General features: G+C 47.6%; 1 protein-coding gene across 2 annotated transcripts in view; it reads left to right on the top strand.

Annotated features, from left to right (window-relative positions):
- The window catches only part of LOC126518330 (uncharacterized), a 156352-nt gene that overhangs the window by 76493 nt on the left and 54364 nt on the right, over window positions 1–25495 (top strand). For both annotated transcript variants that reach the window (XM_055064121.2, XM_050168177.3), the window contains exons 5-8: window positions 8796–8928; window positions 18206–18345; window positions 22737–22851; window positions 23904–24058. In XM_055064121.2, the coding sequence (XP_054920096.2) occupies window positions 8796–8928; window positions 18206–18345; window positions 22737–22851; window positions 23904–24058 (543 nt within the window). The remainder of the gene's footprint in view (window positions 1–8795; window positions 8929–18205; window positions 18346–22736; window positions 22852–23903; window positions 24059–25495) is intronic.

The raw sequence follows: 25495 nt of genomic DNA, 5'->3' as shown, positions 1-25495 counted from the left end.
TAAGTTTCAAAGAAGCACGCAGGCGGGTATCTTACCTGCCCAAGAAAACATTTGCCGATGTGGCACGTCAGGGGGCAGCGTCACAACGGCCTCCAGCGGCTGTCCGACCCACAACCAGTGAGTCGGCAGTCACGCCATCTGCCCCCGCGGCGGTGGCAGCTAGCGCTGCTCCGTCAACCCAGCAGACGGGGCCACCGACCCCGATGGTGGGCGCCGCCGAGGCTGCCCCAACCTCCCCGGCCCCTTCCAGCGCTGGCAACAGCCGGCGCAGCCAAATCCCTCAGGGAGCCCCATCGACCTCCGGGCTGGTGGGCGCAGGGGTCTTGCCCTCCAAGGCGGGACTCCCTCTGAAAACTTCCCGCTCGCAAGAGCACGTGTCCGGCGCCTCACAAGAGGCAATGGACACCACACCTATCCTCAAGGCGCACCAGGCGCCTAAGGAGCGTCGAGAATCGCTCGAACGCTCCAAAAAGAACAAAACACCTATTACAGGGCCTCGAAAGGGCTCTGTAATCTAAGGCATCTTTCCGTTTCCGTACACAGAGCACTAATTTACATTAAATATGGATACACAAATCATACAATGGAACATCAGAGGTCTTCTTAGGAACCTTGATGATTTGCAAGAACTAATCCACAAATATAATCCAAAAGTGCTGCGTTTACAGGAAACACACTTAAAATCTAAAAACACAAACTTTCTCCGAACGTATGTTACATTTCGCAAAGATCGCGATGATGCCGTCGCATCATCGGGTGGTGTTGCGATTGTCACTCATAAAAGTATAGCCTGTCAGCCCTTACAGCTACAAACGCCCCTTGAAGCAGTGGCGGTGCGAGTTGTTCTGCTAAACAAACTCATCACTATCTGCTCGCTTTATATACCCCCACATTACAAATTAACTAAACACGAATTTCAGTCCTTCATGGATGAATTGCCAGAGCCTTATGTTGTTCTTGGCGATTTTAATGCACACAATTACCTGTGGGGCGACCCTCGTATAGATGCGCGAGGACGACTTGTTGAACAATTCATTTTCTCTTCTGGTGCGTGCATTCTGAATAAGAAAGAACCCACATATTACTGTCTTGCCAACAAATCCTTTTCTTCAATAGATCTTAGCCTAGTCTCCCCGTCACTACTGCCTGAACTCGAATGGGAAGTTACAAACAATCCTTACGGAAGCGACCACTTCCCCATACTGCTACGAACACCTAAAAAGAACGAATATACACCACAGGCTCCTAAGTGGAAGATTGATACAGCTGACTGGGAGAAATTCCGAACTCTCAGCAGTATTTCATGGGATGACATGTCCTCGTTAGGAATTGATGCTGCTGTGGAATATTTTACAGCCTTCATAATAGATGCCGCATCTAAATGCATATCACAAGTAAATGGCTTGGGGTGTAAACGGCGCGTGCCGTGGTGGAACGAGGATTGTAGGATCGCTCGTAAGAAACAAAACAAAGCGTGGGGGTTGCTACGCGCCTCCCCCACTGCGGAGAATCTCATAAACTTTAAAAAAGTAAAATCCCAAGGCAGGCGAACCCGTCGACAGGCCAGAAGAGAGAGCTGGCAGAAATTTTTATCAGGTATCAACTCGTATACAGATGAGGCCAAAGTCTGGAACAGGGTTAGTAGGATAAGAGGGCGACAAACATACTCCCTCCCTTTGGTAAACACGCAAGGCGAAACCCTGCAAGACCAGGCAGATTCACTTGGGGAGCACTTTGAACGTGTGTCAAGCTCAATCAATTATTCCCAGTCCTTTCTTAAACATAAAGAAATAATAGAACGTAAGCCAATCATTCGAAAATCCAGGCAGAATGAACCGTATAACTGGCCATTCAGTACTGCCGAGTTGAACGCTGCCTTGAACACATGCAAAAGCACTGCACCGGGACCTGACAGAGTCATGTATGACATGATTAGAAACCTACATACTGACACACAAGTTACACTACTTACACTATTCAACACCATTTGGGCTTCCGGATACCTCCCATCGACATGGAAGGAAGCGATTGTGGTTCCTGTTCTGAAGCACGGGAAAGACCCCTCCTTGGCGGCAAGTTACCGTCCGATAGCTCTAACTAATTGTCTGTGTAAGCTTTTTGAAAAAATGATAAATCGCAGACTTATACATTTCCTTGAGCTCAACAAAATGCTCGATCCTTATCAGTGTGGATTCCGAGAAGGGCGGTCAACAACAGACCATCTTGTGCGCATTTTAGGATATATTCGCGATGCCTTTGTACACAAACAGTACTTCCTCTCCATATTCCTTGATATGGAGAAGGCATATGATACAACATGGCGTTACGGGATCCTGCGAGATTTGTCGGGAATGGGCATCTGTGGAAATATGTTGAAAATAATTGAAAGCTATTTGTCCAATCGTACCTTCCGTGTAAAAGTTGGCAATGCACTGTCACGTCCCTTTACCCAGGAAACTGGTGTACCCCAGGGAGGTGTGCTCAGCTGCACTCTCTTTATCGTTAAGATGAACACCCTACGTGCTTCACTACCACCTGCCATTTTTTATTCCGTATACGTAGACGATATACAAATAGGCTTCAAATCCTGCAACCTCACAGTATGCGAAAGACAGGTACAGCAAGGCTTGAACAAGGTTTCTAAGTGGGCAGACCAAAACGGATTCAAAGTCAACCCCCACAAAAGTTCTTGTGTTCTCTTCACAAGAAAGAGAGGCCTGGTTCCAGATCCTTGTGTAGAACTGGGCGGACAACAAATTCCTGTAAACAAAGATCACAAATTTCTTGGTGTTATACTTGACTCCAGGCTTACTTTCATTCCGCACATAAAACATCTGAAAGAAAAATGGCTTAGAACAATGAACTTACTTAAAATCCTATCCCACACAACGTGGGGTAGCGACAGACAGTGTTTGTTGAATATTTACAAGAGCCTTGTTCGATCACGGTTAGATTATGGTGCCGTAGCATATCACTCTGCGGCACCGAGCGCACTTAAGATGTTAGACCCCGTTCACCATCTGGGTATCCGTTTGGCCACTGGCGCATTTAGGACAAGCCCTGTTGAAAGCCTATATGTAGAGTCAGATGAGTGGCCACTCCATCTTCAAAGAACAAACATCAGCTTAACATATTTTCTCAAGGTTCGCTCTAATAAGGAACATCCGTGTTTCACAACCGCTAACGACTTGACGTGTGAAACACTTTTTCATAACAGACCCTCTATGAGACTTCCTTTCTCACTGCGTGCAAGAGAACTTTGCACGGAAATGGATGTCCCAGTTCTCGAGCAACGCTTAATGCCTCCAGCTAAGCTAGTACCACCCTGGGAGTGGCAGCTGATAGAGTGTGACACATCCTTTATAGAGGTTACTAAACATGCGCCAGAGCCACATATCAAAATGCATTTCTTGGAGCTCCAGCACAAGTACTCGTGCGCAGAGTTTTACACAGACGCTTCTAAGTCGCATGCCGGGGTGTCCTACGCAGCCATTGGTCCATCCTTCTCGGAATCCGGTGTACTGCACCCTGAAACAAGTATATTTACGGCTGAGGCGCATGCACTATTGTTGGCTGTGAAACATATCAGAAAATCAAATATTCAAAAGACAATTTTATTTACAGACTCCCTAAGTGTCGTAAAAGCCTTGAAGTCACACTGTAAACACAGAAACCCCGTAATAACTGAGCTCTATTCCATTCTCTGTAGAGCGTATATGTCTAACCAGCATGTCATTATATGCTGGGTGCCCGGACATAGGGGCATTGAGGGTAACGTTCTAGCGGACCAGATGGCCACATCCATTTCATTGCATGCAGTTAGTCCTACTGCTTCGGTCCCTGTCACAGATCTGAAACTTTTCTTAAGAAGAAAACTGCGAAACCACTGGCAACGTATGTGGGACGCAGAAGTAAATAACAAACTGCACGTGATAAAACCACAGTTAGGTTCTTGGCCCCCCGTAACAAAATCACGGCGAACAGATGTCCTATTCTGTCGCCTGAAAATAGGACACACATTTGGCACGCATAACTTTCTACTCACTGAAAATGATCCTCCAACCTGCGGTAGATTCGGGGAGAGGCTGACCGTCCTCCACGCCCTCCTGGAGTGTCGGGCAGCCGAATCTGAAAGAAGAAAACATTTTTCCCTAGCATACCGGCAGCACATCCCCCTACATCCCGTAATGCTACTCGGTCCAGAACCTTTATTTGACACCAACACAGTCCTAAGTTTTCTGAAAGATGTTGTCTTGCATGTTTTTAGCCCCACGTGTTCGTAGCGGGTCCTCTCTTCAGAGGATGCCGCTGTGATAGCTCTTTCGTATAGCACGCGCCTCTAGGCCCTTGTGTTTCAAGGGCTCCGGTGAGGCAGCAGTGCTCCAGGTAATTTTACGATCTCATATATCTTTTATTCTGCATCATTCTTTTACGATGGATTTTAATGTTCAAAGTATTCGTCATGAGTCATCGCCATAATTTTATAGCACGTAGATTTTACGCACTTTACAGCGACACTTTTTAGGCCAGTTTACAGCCAAGTCACATCTCCATAATACATCGTCAACATCACCACTTGTCATGGCGCTCTTTGGCCACACCTGGCCCTTGCGCCATTAAACACCACATATCATCATCTTGACCAACACCACGGGGGACGCCCAAGGACTCTTCGAAGGTTGTATTACATCAATGTCGGCAATTTTCTTCACCTGTTTCTGTATTTCTTCGCGTTCCTTCGGACGACACGGTGGGGATTCTGTCGAATTGGTCTCGTGGCATCTTGCGTAATTATCCGATGCTTCGTCAGCGGTGTTTGTTTGATCTTGGACGTTGACGAAAAGCAATCCTCAAACTGCTGTAGCAGTAACAGCAGGCGCTGTCTCCTAGCGGGCAACAGACAATGTTGCCGAGGCCGGAATGGTCGTTTCATTCATTCTTGGCCGTGCACAGCGAAATAGTGCTTTACTTGTACGGTATCATCACAGCACGCAATTGCCGTGTCCTTCGAGACGTAGCGGCGTTCGTTGCTAAAGCTCGTAAGGAACACTGCTGCGTGACCACGACTTAATGGCAGAATGCCGCTTGCAATCGAATCGCCTTGTGTGAGCAATAGCAGGCCGATTTGGTCCGCTTTCACATCACCATAATAAGGTATCTCGCTAGAGACATACACAAGGCAGCAGGTTCGCGGCGGTATCGTCATGTTCTCGGCTAGTCGCAAACGCTCGCGCTGCCTATCATAGTTGCCGTCTACGTCAGGGCTCGCGGAAAACGTGACCAAAAGCTCTAGGTCATTCATTACAGTGCAAAAATGCCGCTGAAAATCTCTCCCCTAGATCAGGATAACGAGCGTGGCAACAAAGCTTGAATTACCGTTGTGGATTCTGGCTCTACACTTACCCGTTGTCGTCATTAGCTGAGCCCCGGTAGTTCTGGTGTGTGGACCTGTCCATAGTGTTTTCACCTTTTTAATGCAGTCAACCAGCTTTTGAAGCATAATTGGGAAATCAGCACCGGTGTCCACAAGGGCTGTCACGGGATGTCCGTCAATAAAAAGGCTGAGGTCTGCGCAAACACAATCGTCAACATTAGTCGTCGTCATCATGTCGTCTTTTTGCGGTGGTTGGAGGGTCTTTTCGGTGTCTCGACAGATGGCAACCTTACCCCCGGAGGTCGTGGCCGTTAGTTTCCCCGGCGAGGACTGGGGGAACCGCCCCTGAAGGCGTCAGTGAATGTCTGGCGGCTGGGGTCAGAGCAACGTCGAGGTGACGGAGAGTGCCAGCGACGACGTGGTGTGGCGGCTTGGTTGGACGAAAAATGATCTTCGTCCAGGGCATCGCGGTATTCAAAGCGCGCGGACACTGGACTTGGAAAGCCTCCAACATTGATATCTTGATGAGGGCAGTGACGAACAATGTGATCCGGTTCCCCACATTAGAGAAGCAGAGTGGTCGGCAATTGCCAGTGCCCCACTTGTCAATTCGGCGAGCTGGTGGCCGTCGCCCAGGCTCCCGCTGCTACGATGGGGTGGGAACAGGTCCCGGATGGATGGAGGTAGAGGACGACGAACTACACCGGCATAGCTCCACGGGCGTGCTTAGGGGCACGGCGCGGGCGATAAAAAGGCTTGCCGCAGCTCCTGGCAGAAGACCTTGGCAAGCGAGTGCTGGCTCGGTAGACGGAGCAACCAGGGTTTGTAGTTCCACGTGCAGTTTTCTGCGAATCAGTTTTCGCAGAGGGCTTTCGCTAGTGGAGGCATCCTTAGCGGTGCCGCTCATGGGTGTGCTACTGCGCTGGCGGTCAATGTGCCGACATCGTTGTCGAAGTGCCCACTCGATTGTAGTAGCTTACTTTATGAATTCGTCCACTGTGTTTGGTGGGTGTCGTACGAGGCCTGCAAATAACAGTTCTTTACTTACTCGCATAAGATGGCGTACTTTCTTATTCTCGGGCATGTCGTGGTCGGCTCGGCGACATAAATAGGCCCTATCCTCAGCATACATGGCGACCCTTTCGTTGGGTTGCTGTAAGCGCGCTTCGATAAGCTGTTGCGCGTAATCCAGCCAGTCGGAACAGGAGAAAGTCTCCTGGCGTTGGCGTCGAAAGTCGTTCCATATTTGGAAGTGCGCTTCCCAGTTCTGGAACCACCTGCGACCGCTATTTTTTTGTAAGAAATAAGCTTGCGCAAGTTTTTTGTTCTTCGCTCCAGTCGTGGACATTAGCAGCTCTTTCGTACTGATCGAGCCAGTCCTCAACGTCTTGAAATGCATCGCGACGAAAGATGTCCAGAACGAGAGGATGCTGAAAAGTCACCTGGGAAAGACTTGTCGCCATCTGTGAAGGAGAAAATTTGCCGATGTAAAAATTTCCAAGCTTGTCTGAGCTGGAACCGTAGTGAATTCGGGGCTCAGGCCTAACAGGCGGCGGCTGAATCGGTGCACTGGAGTAATGACGAGAGGTGGAATCTCTGCAACGCGTTTGCGGGTCTAGTAGCAGTCGCGACTCTCAGGTGCGCAGCACCTCCACCAGTGTCGCGGTGTCACGAAACTTGACGGACAAACAGGCTTGTAAGCAGGAACAGCAACAACTACAGGCTGCTTCAGTACCGCGCACTAGTCACTGATTCTTGTGCTTGCTTCTCACGTATTTTTACAAGTTCTGATATGTTTATTTATCGTCGTCGTCTTTGCCGCTCCCGCAGGGGCGTCTGCGTGAGCAGGCGTTTGGTGCTTTGTGATACCACGTACCCGAGTACACGAGGGTTGGACCCACCCGCGTGTAGCCGTGAGCGACTTAGCCGTGTCTGGGGAAAGGGGGAAACGCTGGAATTGTTCGCCAAGGGCGTTAGCCGAAGGGTAAACACTGGAAACGCGCTGGAAGTGTTCGCCAAGGGTGTCAGCTTCGTTCAAAAGCGTCACGTTTTGGGCGAGTTGGTCGTACATGATTCTTATTAAACTTTTGCGCGCACAAAGCTAGGACGTGGAACGAAGAAGGGACACACAACATGCGCAAACTTCAACTGGCTTTTATTGTGACAGCGATACATATGTACGTTTCCACGATGTGAAAAAAAAAACAGGATGACAAGAAAACAAACAAACCACGTGCAAAACTGCATAGCCACCTGTGCCTGCAAAACCAACCCTTGTCACTGTCATTCACCGTCCAGAAACCTCACTTCCTTATCACTTAATGCTACAGACAGCGCGCTAACATAACTGTGATTATAAAATTTCTCTCGCCTCAACTATGTCTCTGTTCAGCCGATTTATGTTAAAAAATAAAATCGTGCATCTGTTAAAGATAGGATAACAACGATTGCATGACTTGCAGTGAACTTTTTGTTTAGCACTTTGGCATGATCACTGGCACCACACAGCCCAGCACATATCTTTGACCGCCTTCTTCCCATGTGGCATCCCAAAGCACATATTAAATAGTGGGGACAACCTGGGTTGCGGAGCAGCGCCCCTTTCCGAGCAATGAGGTTCCGTAATGGCCGTGCACTAGCCCGGGAACACGTTTTTACCGGTTGGTATTCATCGACAGGTTCCTTAATAGCCTGCTTCCCACGGCCACGGCGGATGTTCTACAAAGCCGTCGGTGGTCACACAAGTCCCAAGACAACGCCTAGAAATCTGTATAGGACCCCCTTTAGAAATGTGAACCCCGACAAATAATCGAGCAGCAGGCCGAGAGATTTGCTGCCCACTTGAAGGACCGGCCAGTTTCGGGCGACACCTGTGCTCGAACCCAGTACCTTCCGCATACTGGGCGCACGCTCTACATCGAGGCCACCGCTTCGATTCACGAAGTGAAACTCTGACCTTCATTTCTTTTTCTTCTGATAGTCAACGTGTTAAAACTGAATTAAGGAAGATAGTGTTTAGCAAGACTGCTTTATCGGGCTAAACTGATGTAGTGTTTCTCTTAATGCGCCTTCAAGACCTAATGTCTAGGGCAGCCAACTGCGGTATTCTTGCACGTTCGACCCCGAGCGACATCATTCGCGTGGCCGGTCAGTATAGCAGGCAGCGATGGTGCGATGTGTACGACCTTTTTTGGCCTGCAGTAATATTTTCCCGTGGTATAACTGGCGGCATTACACGAGGCTCGTGTAAATGCAAGAACGCCAATGTCACATGCATCAGGTGCAAGTTAAAGAACCACAGGCGGTCCAACTTAATCCGGAGTCCCACAGTACTGCATGCCTCGTAATAAAATCTTAGTTTCTTCGCACGTAAAGCCCAAGAATTCGATGAATATTTAACGCTGCTTGTTACTGTACGCAGCACGAAGACGATTTCGCAGCAGTTCGGTGCCGCGCTGCCACATCCGGGAGTACGTTGGGTCGTACTTCACGTGCGGCATGGTGTTCCTGGCGGCTACGATGCCAGACCCACCGGCTCTCGACGAGCTCTGCAGGTAAGCCTGTGCTCACGCGACGCTGCGATGTTATTCGTGAAGGCTCGTGTTGAAACTTTGCCGCTTTTAACGTGAAGGTATTTCAATATGCTTCTATTCAGTTTCCTTCGTTAGCCCGCCACGATTGTTGAAACACCAGTGGCGGACGCCCGCTTCGCGTTGTTGCGACGCCTGTTTCTCGAACCTCGACCGGCGTTACTATTGGGTGGCGTGGCGTTGTCGGCAGGCTGCAGGCGTCCGGTAGACCACGGCGACCAGGCAAGGACGAGACGATTTCTAGTGCGAAACTTGCACTGTTTATTCAATGGTTGGTGAAGGATAAGAAGAAGAGAATGAATGAATTGAAAAAGTACATTGCGGGGCCCCTTAAAGAGGCCCACTAAAATCGTAGGCGGGATCTTGCTCACGTCAACATCACGTGCCATGCACTGAGTCGCTCCGGTGCTTGGCGGCCGCTCCCACTTTCCCAGGTGACGTTGCACTTGCTTGCCTCCGCTGGCGGCAACCCGCGGATCGGGGATCGTAGGCGGCTGATCCTTTCTCCCAGGTGACGTTTTCACGGTTTTGCCTCCTCTGGCGGCAACCCACGGAGTCTGGTCGAGGATGGGCGGCTTGGTTCCTTCCCCCATGTGACGTTTGCACGTGCCTCCGCTGGTGGCAACCCGGGGGTCCCGTGTGGTTCGCGGAAAGCGTTCTCCCCTCGAATTGGGCAGTTCTTGGTAAGGGTGCTCCCCTTGGTCGCACACACGAAGGGGCCTGTCATCACTGCGGGGCGCCTGCCAGACTGACAACCACTCGAGACAACCATAGCAAATTAGGAATCCATCCTTCGTTTCGGTTGAGCAGGGTCTTTCGAGCATCCTTCTTTCCCGGGTGTTACACGCCAACCCTAGCAGCCTGCCTGTCACGAGACGTCACGAAAACTCCCCATCTTAAGTTCACGTTACACGCTGATTATGAATGTTTGGGCCGACGAAAAGAAAATGAGTTCTTTGCGATTCCACGCCCGTCACCATTTAGCCTTCCGCAATCAGTAAAATGTTTTCGGGCCACGTCCAGTTCGCCTGGTTGCAAGCAACGTTACAAAGGCGTGGGAATTCGCCACGTCACAGTGGCATCTGTGCACTAAACATGCATTCATATGCCGAACAGAACTGAAATTTCTTTGGGATAACCGGAGATTACCCCGTTCCGAAAGGAATAGAAGATGGCACACTGATCGTTCTGGCGATGTCTACGCGGAACTGCGGGCAAGAATTGATTTCTTTGCCTATAATAAAAATTTGGCGTGGTATTATGGCCTTTCTGAGCACCTTCGGCACGTATATGACATCGCTTCGTCAAATCTTCTTCATTGGCAATTCATTTTAGCAGCATTTTTAGGGCACCGCTGGACGCCGTCGCGATCGTCGACGAGCCAACGCAAGCTAAACAAGGAGAAGCGGACCAGTCGGAGACGCCGACACCACTCTCTTTATCCGGTTATCTGCCGTACTGCGCTAGCCCTCCCCCCCTCTCCCTCGACGCCCAGAAATTCAGTGGCATATCCCTCCCCCCTCCCCGCCCACGCCACCACTCCTCACACATATTCCTAAAGCGGCGCCAGTCAATCTTATGACCTGACAGCTATTCGGTGGTCAAGGTTTTGCTGCGTTTTTCACTCCTTTTGCATGACGGTATGGGTGTCAAGGCTAGTTTTCTCATTGATTGAGTACCCGCGTGATCAACTCAAGATGCATTTAGTTGTCACTGTCTATTGGAACAGTCACGCTCATCGCTGTTGCTTCGTTAGCTCAACCTTTTTTATTTAGACTGATCCAGGGACTAGGAAAGGGATTCGGGTCATAGTGAGCTCGTGGAGAGTTGCGACCGGAGTAACCGCCAGTTGCGTTTAAGTTTTGCTTTTGCTGCATTATTTTCTGGCAGATCCTGGAACGCTGGCAGCTTCTCGGAACCATATACCCGTGATATAGGTTAGATAAGGCGGAAAATAAAATCATGGGAAAAAGCGTCCATCTTCAAACCCTGTAACAACCGTTAAACCTATAAGCAATATGAATGTCATCCGTTTATACCTTGTCTAAGTTTTCCCTGATTGTACAGCACTTTTCGTGCAAAATTGGCATCTGGAAACAACAGTCGCAAGAAGTTGATCAGCTAAGCGAGGTACTAAGGCAGAGAGCCAAGGCAACAGCCAAACAAGAAGGAAAAGCAAAAATTAACAAATTTAACCATTATTTGTGAAGGTATTTATGGATCAACGCCTTCTTATTTAAAAAGGAATTAAAGAAAACGCCGCTAGAAGTGGACAATGATCCGCCTGTTTTGAATGACGCTTTTACAGTTATCATTCGAGCCGCCTGACGTAGCCACTTCTCTGCTGTGCTTACGTGGGAGTGTTCTAACCTTGCGAGGTGGGCGCAGTGTCTAGAGCCGCAGCATCCTGCGCTCTACGCGGTTCTACGGGACTGGCGGCCACGCATGATTACGCAACTTCTCAAATAACGATACGAGTCGGTTTAGGCGCTTGGTAGAGCAGTAAACAAGGGATAGAAAAGAGCTGTGATTGTTCCGCAAATATATATTTCTCTATGATTCTTCCAGAGAGAGAGAACAACTTTAGTGAAAATGCCTGCTAATTAAAAAAGCGCTAATAGAAATCTTTATTTTACACTTTCACTTGTTTATTTGTTCTTCGCAGTGTCCTTCCTGTGTTTCTTCCCTGCGCGAGTCCATTTCTTATGATTCCTTGCTTACTAAGTGAAGGAAGGGTGTGTCTCAGGGGTACATCCGCGTGATACACAGTATTTTATTTCTCTTTTGCGGGTTTACGAGTCTCTATGGTGAACGATGGGCAATACTCACACTTGTACTAGTAGAGGTTCCCCCTCCCCTCATTTCACTTAGATAAGTTACCTTGTGGGTTGCCTCCCCTTCCTCCCCCCCCCCCCCCTCCTCCGAAAAAAATATCCTGGGAATGTGCTTGTCGCCAACACACACGCGTTTATTAAACCAACATACGGCACAGTGAGACAGCCACGGTGCTTACGGGCAAAGGCTCACCGCAAGACCGATAAAGTACTCGCGCCCGCAGTGCTAGGGCTAACCTGTGTTGTGAAGTAGGGGTTCCGTGCGGCCAACGAAGTTTCCACGGATGGTGCCGTGACAGGCAGCGGGAGAACGGGTTCTGAGCGACGTTTAAGATAGTGAAAAAGAGGATTATAGTGAAAAAAAAGTACATGCTTGAGTTTTACAGTACAGCTCCAACTAACGGAGCACACTATGGTTGCGTCTTAGTATGTCCGAGTGTCGCACTCTCCCCGAGCGTCCCCCTCCTCCTCACAGGTGTCTGGATCCGCTTTTTATGCACTGCTTCGTCATTGTTCAGTCGCTTCCACCAATCCGGCGTCAGGTTACTGATGACCTCAGGTCGCACCAATCTGGAGGTTTGTTGCCCTTTCCCTCCGACGGGTGTTTTGCCTAAACACATGCACATCACTGGGCACAAACAGGGGAACTGGGATGGTACGCTGACTCCGTCTCCAGCGTGGTCGTGCCAATTTGTGCGGCAGACAGGTGTGAAAAAGCGTAGCCTTACACGGACCTCAACTCCTGCGTTGACAGGCCAATTTCGGCTGTTGACAGGTGTGAAGAATCGTCGCCTTGCACGGACCTCAACTCCGACTTGGACGTTCAACATCACATTTTACGAGGCCGTCGGCTCGTTTCCCATAATTGCTTCATCCGTGACCGCAATATTGTCGCAGGGTGAACGGCCGACCATAACGGCCTTGATGGTCTCTTCGTGATGATCAGGAGAGACGACTTTGCTGTCTTAAGTGGGCTGCCTTGAACTAAATGATTAGGCGTGACAACTGCATGTCGCCAGGGGGTCATCCCCCGCTCTGAAGGGCCGCCGAGCCCGGGTAACGGTCCACCATGCACGTGAACGACAATTCGTGGCAGCAAGGCTCCAACGTTACCAACTCCTTGCGAGCCTGTGATTATCTTCCTGGGTTGCCAGGTCTTCGGAAGAAAAAGTAACGGAAACATTTCGAAAAGTAGCCAGAAAAGTCGCCAACTGCGGCTAAAGCTTTCGTTGGTAGCCAGGAGTGTAGCCACGGTGCGACAAACGAACATTTGCCCATTTTTAACGCCAAAATAAGGAAGAAACGGCGTGAAAGACCTGTAGTTTCCTGCTGCGCGGATGACAAACAAAAATAACAACAAAACAATATTCATCACAGGATATTGTGTCAATTTACCATAATGACCAGCTGGTGTTCTTTGAAGATTTCTGCTGCACAATTGCGGTGCCTTCTCTATAGCTGAAGTAGTATCGCCAGTTTCAGTGGAAAAACCTCGCCGGACGCCGTCATTGCTCAGATGGTTATAACTCTATGCCACCATGATTTCACATAGAACGACCCCATGTGAACTCTATGACGTCACACATGTTTTACACTCCCTGGTACGCACTCGCATAGTCAAATAGACATTGGCACCTGTAATGTCATGGCTGCCATGACGCGTTTTTCGTTGTTGCATTCATTTCTGGCGCCAAAAACCATGTTCTTCGAGATTCTCTAAAGAGGTAACCGTCGCTGGGGATGATATTAGGACACCACGTAGTGCTTCCGTCCTTCGCAGGACACAAAAGCATTGTCTTTAGGATTGGTTAATTCCTGTTAGTCAGAGGGACCTGCTTGGGCTTGTTCAATTATCCGTCCATGACAGTGCCGAACTGCCCGATGCGTTGATATCAGCCAACGAGCGTTGTATATGAAGCATCTCGGGCAGTCCTGGACAGGCCAGGGTGACAAGCCGATGAGGCCCACTGGTTTATGTGGCGACTATGATATATTTTCAGCTCCTGAATTTGCGCAAGACGCAAAAGCGTTGCCTTGAAAATCTGACTTTTGGGGCCATTGCTTCAATGGGGCCGCCGGGGAGTGTGATTCGGCCAGTGCTTATACCAGTACCCCTGCCAAAAAGCTGCGCGTAATAAAGCCACAATTAGGTTTCTGGCCCTCTGCAACAAAATCATGCCGAACAGATGTCCTATTCTGTTGTCTCACAATAGGACACGCATTTGGCACCCGTACGTTTTTACTCACTGGAAATTAACCTCCAGTCTTTGGTAGATGCGGGCAGAGGCTGACAGTCCTACACGTCCTCCTGGAGTGTCGGGAAGCCGAATCTGAGAGAAAGAAACATTTTCCCCTAGCATATCGGCAGCAAATCCCCCTTCATCCTGCAATCTTTCTCGGTCCAGAACCGCTCTTTGACACCAACACAGTGCTAGATTTCCTGAAAGATGTTTTGTTACATGTTATTAGCCCCATAAATTCGTAGCTCTTCCTCTCTTCAGAGGATGCCGCTGTGACAGTTGTTTCGTATAGCACATGCCCTTGTGTTTCAAGGGCTCTGGTGCGGCAGTAGTGCTACACCCAATTTTAGCATCTGATAAATTTTGTACGTCGTATCATTCGTTCGCAATGCATCTTAATGACCATAGTGCCCGTCATTTGTCATCGCCATAATCTTCCTACACATAGATTTTACGCACTTTATAGCGACTATTTTCAAGCCCCCCTTACAGCCACGTCACATCAGCTTCACAGAAGTCACAACTCCGCTGCAAACTCATTAACACTTGCGTGGCGCTCTTTGGCCATATGTGGCCCTTGCGCCACTAAACACAACATTAATTAATTCATTCATTCATTACTCCTGTCAAAAGTACCCAGAAAGTTGCCAAGTCGCCAAGGAAGATTTTCGGTCGGCGGGAGCCCAATTTCCCGAGAAATCACCAAATCTGGCAATCCGGCGCCGGGGTGATGAATGAAGCGCTCAGCAGAAGAGCTCTCATGTGGAAAGGGCGACACAGGGACGCCAGTCCGGCGGCCAATCAGGGCGCGTCCCGATGACGTCTGATCGCGCGGCGACTCGCCGCCGGGGGAGAGAAGCACGGTTTGCGCGGAAAATTAACTGCAGCGCCCTAGCAGTGTCCGCCGTGTCGCCCATGGGGCGGCGGTTTCTCGAGATCGAGCTAAGCGCAAGGCGCGAGCTGGGGGAGAAGGTGCGGGAAGGCAGCTCGATCACCACAGTTGAAACAGCCTTGTGGGTTAGCGCCCGTGCTTGCGTCGGCGGTTACGTAAATTTAAGGTCAGAAAATTTGAATAAATTCCGAATGGAATAGGGTGATGCTATAACGCCCTTGTTCATAAAAAAATATGCAAATGCAGCACTCTTGTTGGGATCTATATGTAGCGAAGCTCTGGTGAAGCGATTCAGTGAATGTAATTGTGTTTAATTTTACCATGTTTAACACGTAACGCCGTATACTTGTCACAATTTTGATACTTTCTGCTTGCGATGTGTGCGAAAAGCACGTGGTCGGAAAAACGGGGACCAATAAATGGCGCGCAAAATTACGACTGGTATGTTCGTGTCAGGGCACGAATGTATAAAATGTGAGGGCCAGGTTAAACTAAAAGTGTAAAAATATTTTTAAGAATCTTGATCACTGATTCTCACAAAATCCAAACCGACAGATTACAAGCTTTCATGGGGTATTCTTCACGCAGGAAATTTCCGCTTTAGCTAGCCGTAGACATGGCATGGTGACACACTTTTCTTTTTTATAGAAAGCACTTCTTCAAACCCTCTTACGCACTTGTCATCCCCACGTGCCAGCACCCCAGTCTCACCGATTAGCGATAGGCATCAGCATTTCTCAAAAAATGTGCAGCAATGTGAACTACTCCCTGCAATTGTTGACAGGGCATATCAATGTTCGTGAAGTTGCTCATTTATGCAACATTCTCTATGACTAATGTGTTCTTTGCCACGTTCAAGGAGAATCCGATAGATTGCTTTTTCGGCACATTGTAGAAACACGTCCATTTTTTTGCACCATGCATGCTTTCTTGCCATTCCAAGTTTCGTTTACTGCGCTGCAGAAGTTCTTAAAGGGACGCTAAAGTGAAAAGTGATTTCTTCTGCATCAGTAAATTATCGTTCTACAACGCCAAAAACACCACTCTTACAACGATAAGACGTTTGGTAAGCCAGAAAAAGCGCAAGAACGAAATACGGGTGGCGACGCCTACATAGGTTCCCGCACCTGGGGGCTGTGACGTCTTGGATTTTGATGGCATCTTCTAGGGCCTACTAATTATATATAGCGGTACAGGTTGACTACATTGTGTTCTAAAAGAACCAAATATTAATCATGGCAAGTTTCGAAAACCTTTATTGAGCCAACGCGGCCCAAATGCAAGAACACACTTTGGAATCCCTGACGTCACGCTGACGTACCGGCGCTGGGGTTTCGGCGCGAAATTCAAATACTGATACTTGGACCTTCATTTTCCCATCTAATAATCAAACTACTTTTTGAAATGACTGCCTGCAGGGTTCTCAAAGAATGCTTCATTAGTCTAAACTTATTTATTGTTTCGCTTTAGTGTCCCTTTAACCCTGTGTGGCGCGGAGAACAAAGCAGTAACACCGCGTGCATGTCGCCCATCTTTTTACGCGGTGCGAAGCGTTGTGTGAATACGGTGCAACGGTTACTTTACTGCAATCAGTGATTTCTTCTTTTTTAACGTAACGGACTTACAATTTCTGTGTGCATTCTTTCGCTGATTGCCGGCATCATGCCTTCCGGACAACTGCTGTCCTTTAATCGTTGTAACTATGTGCTAAGGTTATGCTCCTCACGCTTATCTAAAGGTAAGTGTTCTCAATCTTCACCAATAAAAATTAAGCACGCCCGACGAGACTGCGTCAATAATCATGGCGCCTCGCCTAACTAGATCGTTAATCTCGAGGCTTCGGCGTCAGTAGCGTTATTGAGGTTCTTTAGCGCACGAAAAGGGACGAAAGACAGAGGCAAGACACGGACACAGCGCTAACTTTCAACAATTGTTTTATTCCACGAAGCGGTACAAATATATATAGGTAACACACACCACCGTACGCATGCGCATATGTACTGATTTTCAATCTAATGAGACAGCAACGAGACATGTGTAATGGAAAGTTAAGATGATATCAAAGATGAAAGAACGACCATGCATAGCCAAAAATGAAACAGGCCCGTTTCGCGCAGCATATCATCACAGCTGTGGCCGAAGGTCTCCTTAAGACCGCAAAACGCGGGCGACAGGATGACAGTTTACTTCACCGGAAAATGCGAGAGTGAAGCAGAAACGCGCAATCATATCGTACATCCACGATATCTCGCACAGACTGAAGAAGATTGGCAATAACGCAAATATAAGCGTCATCTTTTCAGCGCCAATCAAGCTGTCCAACTTGTGCAAGGCCAGCTACCGTGGTTCTGAGAAGCGCAGTTGCCGGACAAGTCACAAAGAATGCTACGTTCATTGTGAGAACAATATCGTGTATGAACTGCCCTTGTCGTGTGGCAAAAAATACATCGGCCAAACAGGAAGGTGCGTAACTGACAGGTTGCGTGAACACGCAAATAATGTGCGAACTGGAGGATTGGGGCATCTGGCTTTTCACTGCAGAAAGCATGGGTGCAGTCCCATTTATAAAGAGTGCACGGTGATAGGAAGAAGCACAGCGCAAACAACACGTGAGATTATTGAAGCGGCGAAGATGGCTAGTTTAAGGAGCGCTTGTGTTAGCGCACCTACAATGGATCTTTCAAAAAAAGAATTCGATTTTTTAAACGAGACGCAGGGGGTGGTCTGATCGAGATGACATTTTAATCATGCAATTACAAAAAAATTTTTTTGGCTACGCAAATGGTCGTTCTTTCATCTTTGATATCATCTTAACTTTTCATTACACATATCTCGTTGCTGTCTCATTTGATTGAAAATCAGTACATATGTGCATGCGTACGGTGGTGTGTGTTACCTATATGTATGTGTACCGCTTCGTGGAATAAAACAATTGTTGGAAGTTAGAGCTGTGTCCGCGTCTTGCCACTGTCTTTCGTCCCTTTTCGTGCGCTAAAACACCTCAGTTATGGAATACCAACACGCCCTAACCTACGCTCTTTCAAGTAGCGTTATGTTCCTTGCCTCCTTACACCGATAAGAATGCCTTTTGTCGCATTTCAGGAGCGTAGCTTGCTCCTCAGCTTAATTTTATTTTACGTTTAAGATAATAGCGAAGATATGCTGGAAAGTTTCTGACCCAACTTGAGGCTGATGTCACTGCGTCTGAGGTGCCCGAGGTCCCGTGGACTTGGGAGTGCCCACTCACATGAGCGTTGCGATGTGCTTCTGTACAGGTTACTCGCAGAGTTTAAGAAGTGCGTCGCGGGCCTCATAGAGTGCCGAACGGACACCGACCTCACAGCGCGGTTGGACTCCTTCTCGTCAGTACTGACTCAGGGCTACATGGAGAGCTGCAAAGGTCGCAACATCACCGGTAAGTTGCACCGCCTCAACGAACAAGTGCGCAGATCCAACGAACATTTCTAAATGTGTATGAACGAACCTTTCGTCAGGCGGTTATTGAATATGGTACTTAAGAAATTCTGAAGAAACAGTCGACAATCATCGTAAGTGTAAGCGTGTAGTATGAACGAACCAACCAATGATCGAACGACCGAACAAACAAAAAGCTAACTAACCAGCGATCGAACGAAGGAAGGAACGGACGAGCAAGCGTACCAACGATCAAACTAATGAACCAACACTCGAATGAAGCAACCATGAAACCAACCATTCAACCAACGATGGAACGAACGAGAGTCTGACCATTGACCAACCACGGAAGCATCCGCAAGAGCCAAACAAAGCCATTCGCTTTATTATTCAGATACAACGTAAGTTTTGTAATCTATGTGAAGCGAAGATTTTAGGAAGCGCGGCGCACATCGGTAGCACAAATAGCAAGACGCGTAAATCATCACCGCGCGGCTCGCATGATCCCCGCGACCATCGGATTACGCGGTCTCCGATATCGGCCCGGCTGTTCATCACGCCATCTCGCTGATGAACCAAGTATACTATCTCCATGACCGTGGCCCAGATCCACCTTACTCGTGAAGAAGCCGACCGAGAGGACGAGCCTAGTTGGGAAAGGAGGCGTAGAGTGATATTGTGGGATCGAAGGCACATATTTGTTGCACTGAGGATATTTAGGTACGGTTTGTTGCTTAATTGCGTAATTCAATAGAGAATAGATCGAGCGACCGGGACATGTGCAAGGTTATATTACAAATGGCGCAACATACAGGCCGATACGGTATATGAGGGCTCTCCTGTGCGGGACGACCACGAAATTCGTGACGTCACGCTGACGTCAAGTTCTTATGGACTTTGCATTTGAATGATGCGTAGGACCTGTATTGTATTTAGGTGGCGTGTATGGCCAAGCAATAAGATGGCGCTCATAAATCTCCGTTTCCAACTCACAAAAGCAATCAGCAGCGAACGTTCTACAAAAACAGCTTTCAAGAAGTGAAAACCATGGGCCGTGGACAACACTCAAACTTTTAAAAGTTAGCCTTGAAGTCCAGTGTCATCTTATTGTCGGGAGAACTGCGCCAAAGCTGGAAGACTGGCTAGATGGTTGATAGGATTTCGAGAGGCGTCTAGCTGCACAAGTGGACAGGACTTAGAGATTATAAGTGGAGATACATAAAAAGTCAGTGTTTATGATCATCTTGCACAGCTCATCTGATCAGGGAGAAGTCTCACAGCTTGCAATTCGTTGTGTCATTTTCTTCACGCGTCATGTATCAGTGGCAACTGCATGCGCGACATACTGAGTGTATTTTATGGAAATGTGCGAATAGTAATTTTCCAGACTGGATTCAACGCGAACGGTATAGTGCCAGAAGCGAGTCCAAGCGAATAATAGCGAAAACTCGTGGAACATTTTTCGGCGAGTAAACAGTCCTTTTCACCACTCATATAAAACGGCCATCCCACATTCTGGTAATTTAACAACGTTAGCAAGTCTCTGGCATTACATTGCACTTTATGGAAACTTCTATTGCGATAGCAATTTATGGACACTGCAGGCGAAACTTTACCGTCGGCGCCACCGCCACCGTAGCCGTGATGTTCCACACAGATTCATGTATATGTATGCTCATTGTTCACCTGTGCCGCATATGCTCGGTAGATCATATACCAGTCAACCGTCATACCTGCTCAAACCAGGTGTCATCTTCCTGACTAGATTATTACTCCGAATTTTTCACAATTGCAGCGCGCAAACAAACTTTATGACACAATTAATTCACAGTGCATGCCGTTTCTCTTAGACTATTAAAAAGTGCAAGACAGTGCTAGGGCCCACAATCTCAAAGTGATGTAATCTCACTGGCGCCGTGCTTTACGGGCAGCGTAAAGGTGGTGATGGTAACATCTTTATTTTTTTTGTAAGAATTCGGCAGCCCCATGACAGAAGTCATATGAACGAAATGGTAGTGGCACCTGTGCGATGCAATTATATGCCCTACAGGGCACGTTAGATCTTTTCATGGTGCCAGAAATTTTGGTGCGCCAGCCAATGTGCCATCCGCGTATAGTAGGACCAGCGTATTCTTAGAACAACGTCCGAAGAATTTAGGCGCGACGCGAAACCTTGCAATCGCTGTCAGTAAGGGCGAAAGTGCTTATTGTTTTAATAAAAGCACAAATGGGGAATTAGGATTCTTATTTGTGGTGCTCATTGGTCAGGGTGTAGAATAGCGGCTTAGCCGGAAACGTCGGGCCCTCTGGGTAGCGTAGCGTGCTTCATAACGCAATGTCTTGGTTTTCGTGTCGACTATGGCCACCAGGATGAGATTTATTGCACTTTGGCTACAATTTTACGCTTTGTCGTGTACAGCTGACCAAAACCTATTCGAAAATGATTCATGCCTACCAATAGTCACTGTTAGCTTCGAAAACAGAATCGAATGTGGCAATATGCTGGTCGTCGCTCGAAACATTCGAATATTCGCACACCCTTACTATTTAACATACATTAATCATTATGCCTATAATCGTTATGCTTATAAGAGCTGTTATCAACTATTCAAAATCAGACTATACTCGTGACTTAAGGGAAACAACTGTGTTGCATGGTTACGGTATATACGCATCGCCTCCCCTTGCCGTCCTCACCATCTTTCACCACTCTTTTTTATTGCGATAGCAATTATACGGACACTCCAGGCGCATTTCCAGCGTCGGCGTCACTATGATGTTCCGTATAAAGTCCAGCTGCGATGACATCGTAGCCGTATGCCGTATGTGCGAGTGAAAGTGTTCGAGGGTGAGCCGACGACGGTGGCTCAATCTCACGCGCGCAAGGGAGAAAAGCGGAGAGGAAGCGCGCGGTCTTCTGTCGCGCGCACGACACCGGGGGAAGGGGGAGAGGGGGTGGTCTACTCTGGCGGCCGCTGCGTACGCCGCGGCCGCGGGTGCCCTATCTGGAAAGCGATTTGCGATGGGAACAGATCTGCCCGAGTGCTGATAGCTTCGTGTCTGCTGCTTTCTCGCGACTTAGTTCCCGATGAAATAGAGGCACAACGAAGGTCAGTTTGATCGCTGCTGACGCCGCGCTTTCTCACGCCAGTGTTTTGACAGCGAGTGTGCGCGCTCATCGAGTGAGATGTGTTCATGTTGGCTTACGCAGGCGTGACACCATGCTTGTTAATTTCGTTCGTAAGCGAATGTTTTCAAAATTATACGGCTGATAAAAGTACTATCCTTGCTTCGTTTAGCTATCTACTAATTTGCTATAGAAATCGGTCCTTCGCCTTTCGGATGAAACTGCGACATTTTTGTCCCCTTTCCTTTTCCTCCTCTGGAGGCTAGCAGGTTAGAGCATAATATCTGATGCCGACATCCTTGCCTTTCCTCTAATAAGTTCCCTCTTCTTTCTTATACTCCCTTACACGGGCACCAGCGAACTCCGTTGAGCATGAAAATCCCTAATGGAGATTTACGACAAGGGAGTTCCGGCCGTGTCACACGGCGCAGTACGAGATTTCGCTGGTAGCCGCATGGGACACAAACGGCGCTGCTGCGCTTATCTCGGCGGGCAAATTTTCACATGTGTAATTGCCCCTAAAGCATCCTATCCTTAGTTTTCTTACGTGTAGTACGCAATTTAATAATATCATAGCGAGAAAGTGCGATGTGTGTTAACCACATTGCTCTCTTGTTTTGGTGTGTGGGCGCAGTGCACTAGGTCTAGTTTATTGTAGTTCTAGTTCTCTGTAGCGTGGGTGCATGTTGTTCAACCTGTGCGCGATTAACTACGAGTTGTGTTCGTGTTGTGAAATTGGCTGTATGTGTGCGTTCGCGGTGAGCTAGGCTTGTGTCAGAGTGATGTGCGCCACACGAAGCGCATGGATAAACAAACGAAATGGTGGAACGACATTTCCCCATGCGGCATGGTGAAGCATTGGTGTACAGGGTACAGGCGATGATGTCCTTAAAAACAGATCAAAAACTTGCGTTACACGGTGTATTACGCAAAAAAGTACTGTTGCTAAAATTTATGAGTGAACTAGTTATAAAGATTTTCTTAGCGCGATTTTATTAGTATCTGTAGCTATATGAAAACCAGAGTACTCCATCCAGTCGTAATGGTCATCGCCGAATTTCCTTCGCCAAAAGCTCCGTTAAACTTAGCGGAAGTGAGATCGTGTCACACCGAGCGCATCTACTTTCAGATAAAGACGACGGAGTTCAAAGTAGTTCGTGGGTGCGCGTGTGACAGGAACATTAATCACTAGACATCTAGCGTTTATCACCAATTACCTCAACTTTCTTAAATAATTGTGAGTTCGTTATCTTCTTCTTTCGTAGGCTATTGTGACAGATTCATCCTGCTCAAGGACTACTTCTCTTGTAGCCTGACGTATTACCAGGCGCACAACGAGTTTGGCCGGTCGTATCTCCTGACCAAGCAACACAGCTGCAAGTAAGTACCCGTATTACGGCCAGTAGCAAAAAATACAATGGTCCCGATTGTTCACACAATAGATGTTCATTGTACGAGATAAAGTAATGACAGCCCGTTCTCACCTTGAACAAATGTGCATTGTATTCAAGCAACGGTGTGGAACAGGCATCAGTCATACTTGGTGTCGGTGGCCTTAGAACATCAGATTTTCTTCAACTTCACGACGTCCTATCTCCTTCAGCCACGAATTACGATGCGCTGTCAACAGACGTGTGAAGTTCACAGAACATTATCTAAAGGTGTCGTAGGCTTTATTGGAACAAAGTAAATCTAGCATGTATAAGTAAGTCCTCGTAATTACACAGAAAATACATTTCTGTTTAATGTCCAGTCAGTAATGTCACATTGTTTCGTTGAAAAAATTGGCCATATGTACCAATTCATTATAACGAAGAACGCAAAACTACTGCTTAACCATTTCAGAGGGTACACCGCACGGCGGACACACCGTCAAACGGGGTAGAGCCTTTAGAAATGTGATCATGGGGGTCTCGGTCCTGTGCAGTCTAAAATGATCCGGAGTAACACTGCGTAAGCAGGGGGATCCATGGACCCGAAGCTCAGTTTCCACTTATTTTCTTTCCTTGCGGCTACGGTGCAGATTACTCGCAAAAAGAACTCGCGTCCACAAATGTGGATGCCGTGGCTGGAGGATAGCATCTCATCTTCGGTACCGTCCGTGACATTTGGCATAGCGCCTTCTAAAACTGGTTGCCTATTACCGCATCATATTTAGCCTTAAAAGCGGCCGCAAACAATGCCCCAGCTCCTAAAGTTGCAGCCAAACGTGTGCATTGGTTAGGACTACCGCAGTCTTGAGTGCCGACGACGACGGCTTGTCCGTACTGCAGTTTCGGTTGTCGCACTCAGTTGTCGCGTCAGACTCTAATAAATGTGGTATTCACCGAACGAAGAGGATACGTGACACTGCAATGTGCACGCAAGCCAACTTCTGTGCGAGTCACTGCGACTAAAATCGCGTGGTTGTTGTTTTCTCGCTCGCATTGCAGACTCATCGAAGATTACAGCAAGTGCGTCTACGAGAAGGTGTTGAAGAACTCATGCGAATCACTCAAGGACCTCTTCAGCAACATTAGAGACGTGCGGAACTACATAATCAAGGTCTTTAACAAGAGGCACCAGGTGTCCTGCTCCACACCAGCAGGTGAGATCGTATGGCGGGAGAGGAGGAGGACCGTCGCCAGTACTCCAGAGTTGCTCTCTCACTTAGGCAGGTTCTTGGAGGCAGGATACCGCCTCCAAGAACAGTAATCGAAGAAAGCTATTACATAGATATAGTTCGTCCGGCATTCCGGCAAGCGCGGTCGGTCTGTCGAATGAGCGGAAGCGTAAACGTGAATGGCCATTTTGCTGGCGACACCTCGATGCCAAGTGTCTTCTTCGCGGCTGGCGTTATTTTTCGACAGTGGCGTAATCGCGTCCACGATAATGCCGCTGCAAATCTTTTTCTCCAGCAGCGAAGTAGAATATACTTGCATGGTTACTGCAATGTTATCTCTTTGTGTGGTTGACCTCTGCCCCACCAAATGGCTGCACCACTCCGGCCGCTCATGTTTACGCCGCCGCTCATCTATCATGTGACAACGCTCAAATATCAAGTTTACAACTTGAAAAACCAGATCGCAATTAGGTAAACCGCATCTAATAGCACGTCTAAAGCGAAAAAATTTGATGTATTATACATGATTCTCAAGTACACCACCCAAATGTTAGTAGTACTTTTGCAAAACTTTCATAAACATTGCAAGAAATTCACGTAAGTCATAGGTTGATACACCACAATTGTCCATTTTAGATGTTCTGATGGATGATTTAAAGAACAGCGATATCTGTTCTTGATGCGGACGGACAAATTTGTATACATCGGACTTCCATCTTTTAACACACGATTATGTAAAAATCCTCGTAGAAAAATTTACGTCATAAATCGAAATTCCGCTTGCAACAGTCACTAGAATTTAGCCTGTTCTCTCAAATGCCGCAAATTTTATTAAAGTTGGCCGAGGGGATATCTCAGAAATGCATTTCTGCGTTTTACATGTATTCGAATAGGCGGTGTCGGAGTTTGGGCCTAGCTAAAGCTTCCTCTTAAGAGGAAGCTTTAGCTCGGGCCCAACTCCGACGCGGCCTATTCAATTACATGTAAAAACGCAAAAACTTTTTCTGAGATAACCCCTGGACCGATTTTAATGAAATTTGTTGCATTTGAGAGAGAAAGTTAAATTCTAGTGACTGTTGGAAGCGGAATTTCGATTTAGGGCTTGAATTTTGTTAAAAAGATTTTCAAAAATTCAGAAGTTTGAAGGAAATAGAAGCGCGAAGTTTACTAACTAATAGCTCTGCATCAAAAAACAGATATCGCGATTCTGTAAACGGCATCCATTAGACCATTCAAAGCGGACAAATTTGATATGTCATTTTACATCTTACGTGAATTTGTTACGTTATTTATGAGGGTTTTGCAAAAGTTGTAATAACACATTGACACATTTTTTGAGGTTTATGTATAACATATCAATTTTGTCCGCTTTAGATGTGCTATCAGATAGAATTCACAGAATTTTGATATCATTTTTGCTTG

The sequence above is a fragment of the Dermacentor andersoni genome, chromosome 11, assembly GCF_023375885.2.
Source record: "Dermacentor andersoni chromosome 11, qqDerAnde1_hic_scaffold, whole genome shotgun sequence".
In the NCBI taxonomy this organism is placed as follows: Eukaryota; Metazoa; Arthropoda; class Arachnida; order Ixodida; family Ixodidae; genus Dermacentor; species Dermacentor andersoni.
This window is presented reverse-complemented; position numbering and strand designations above follow the sequence as displayed.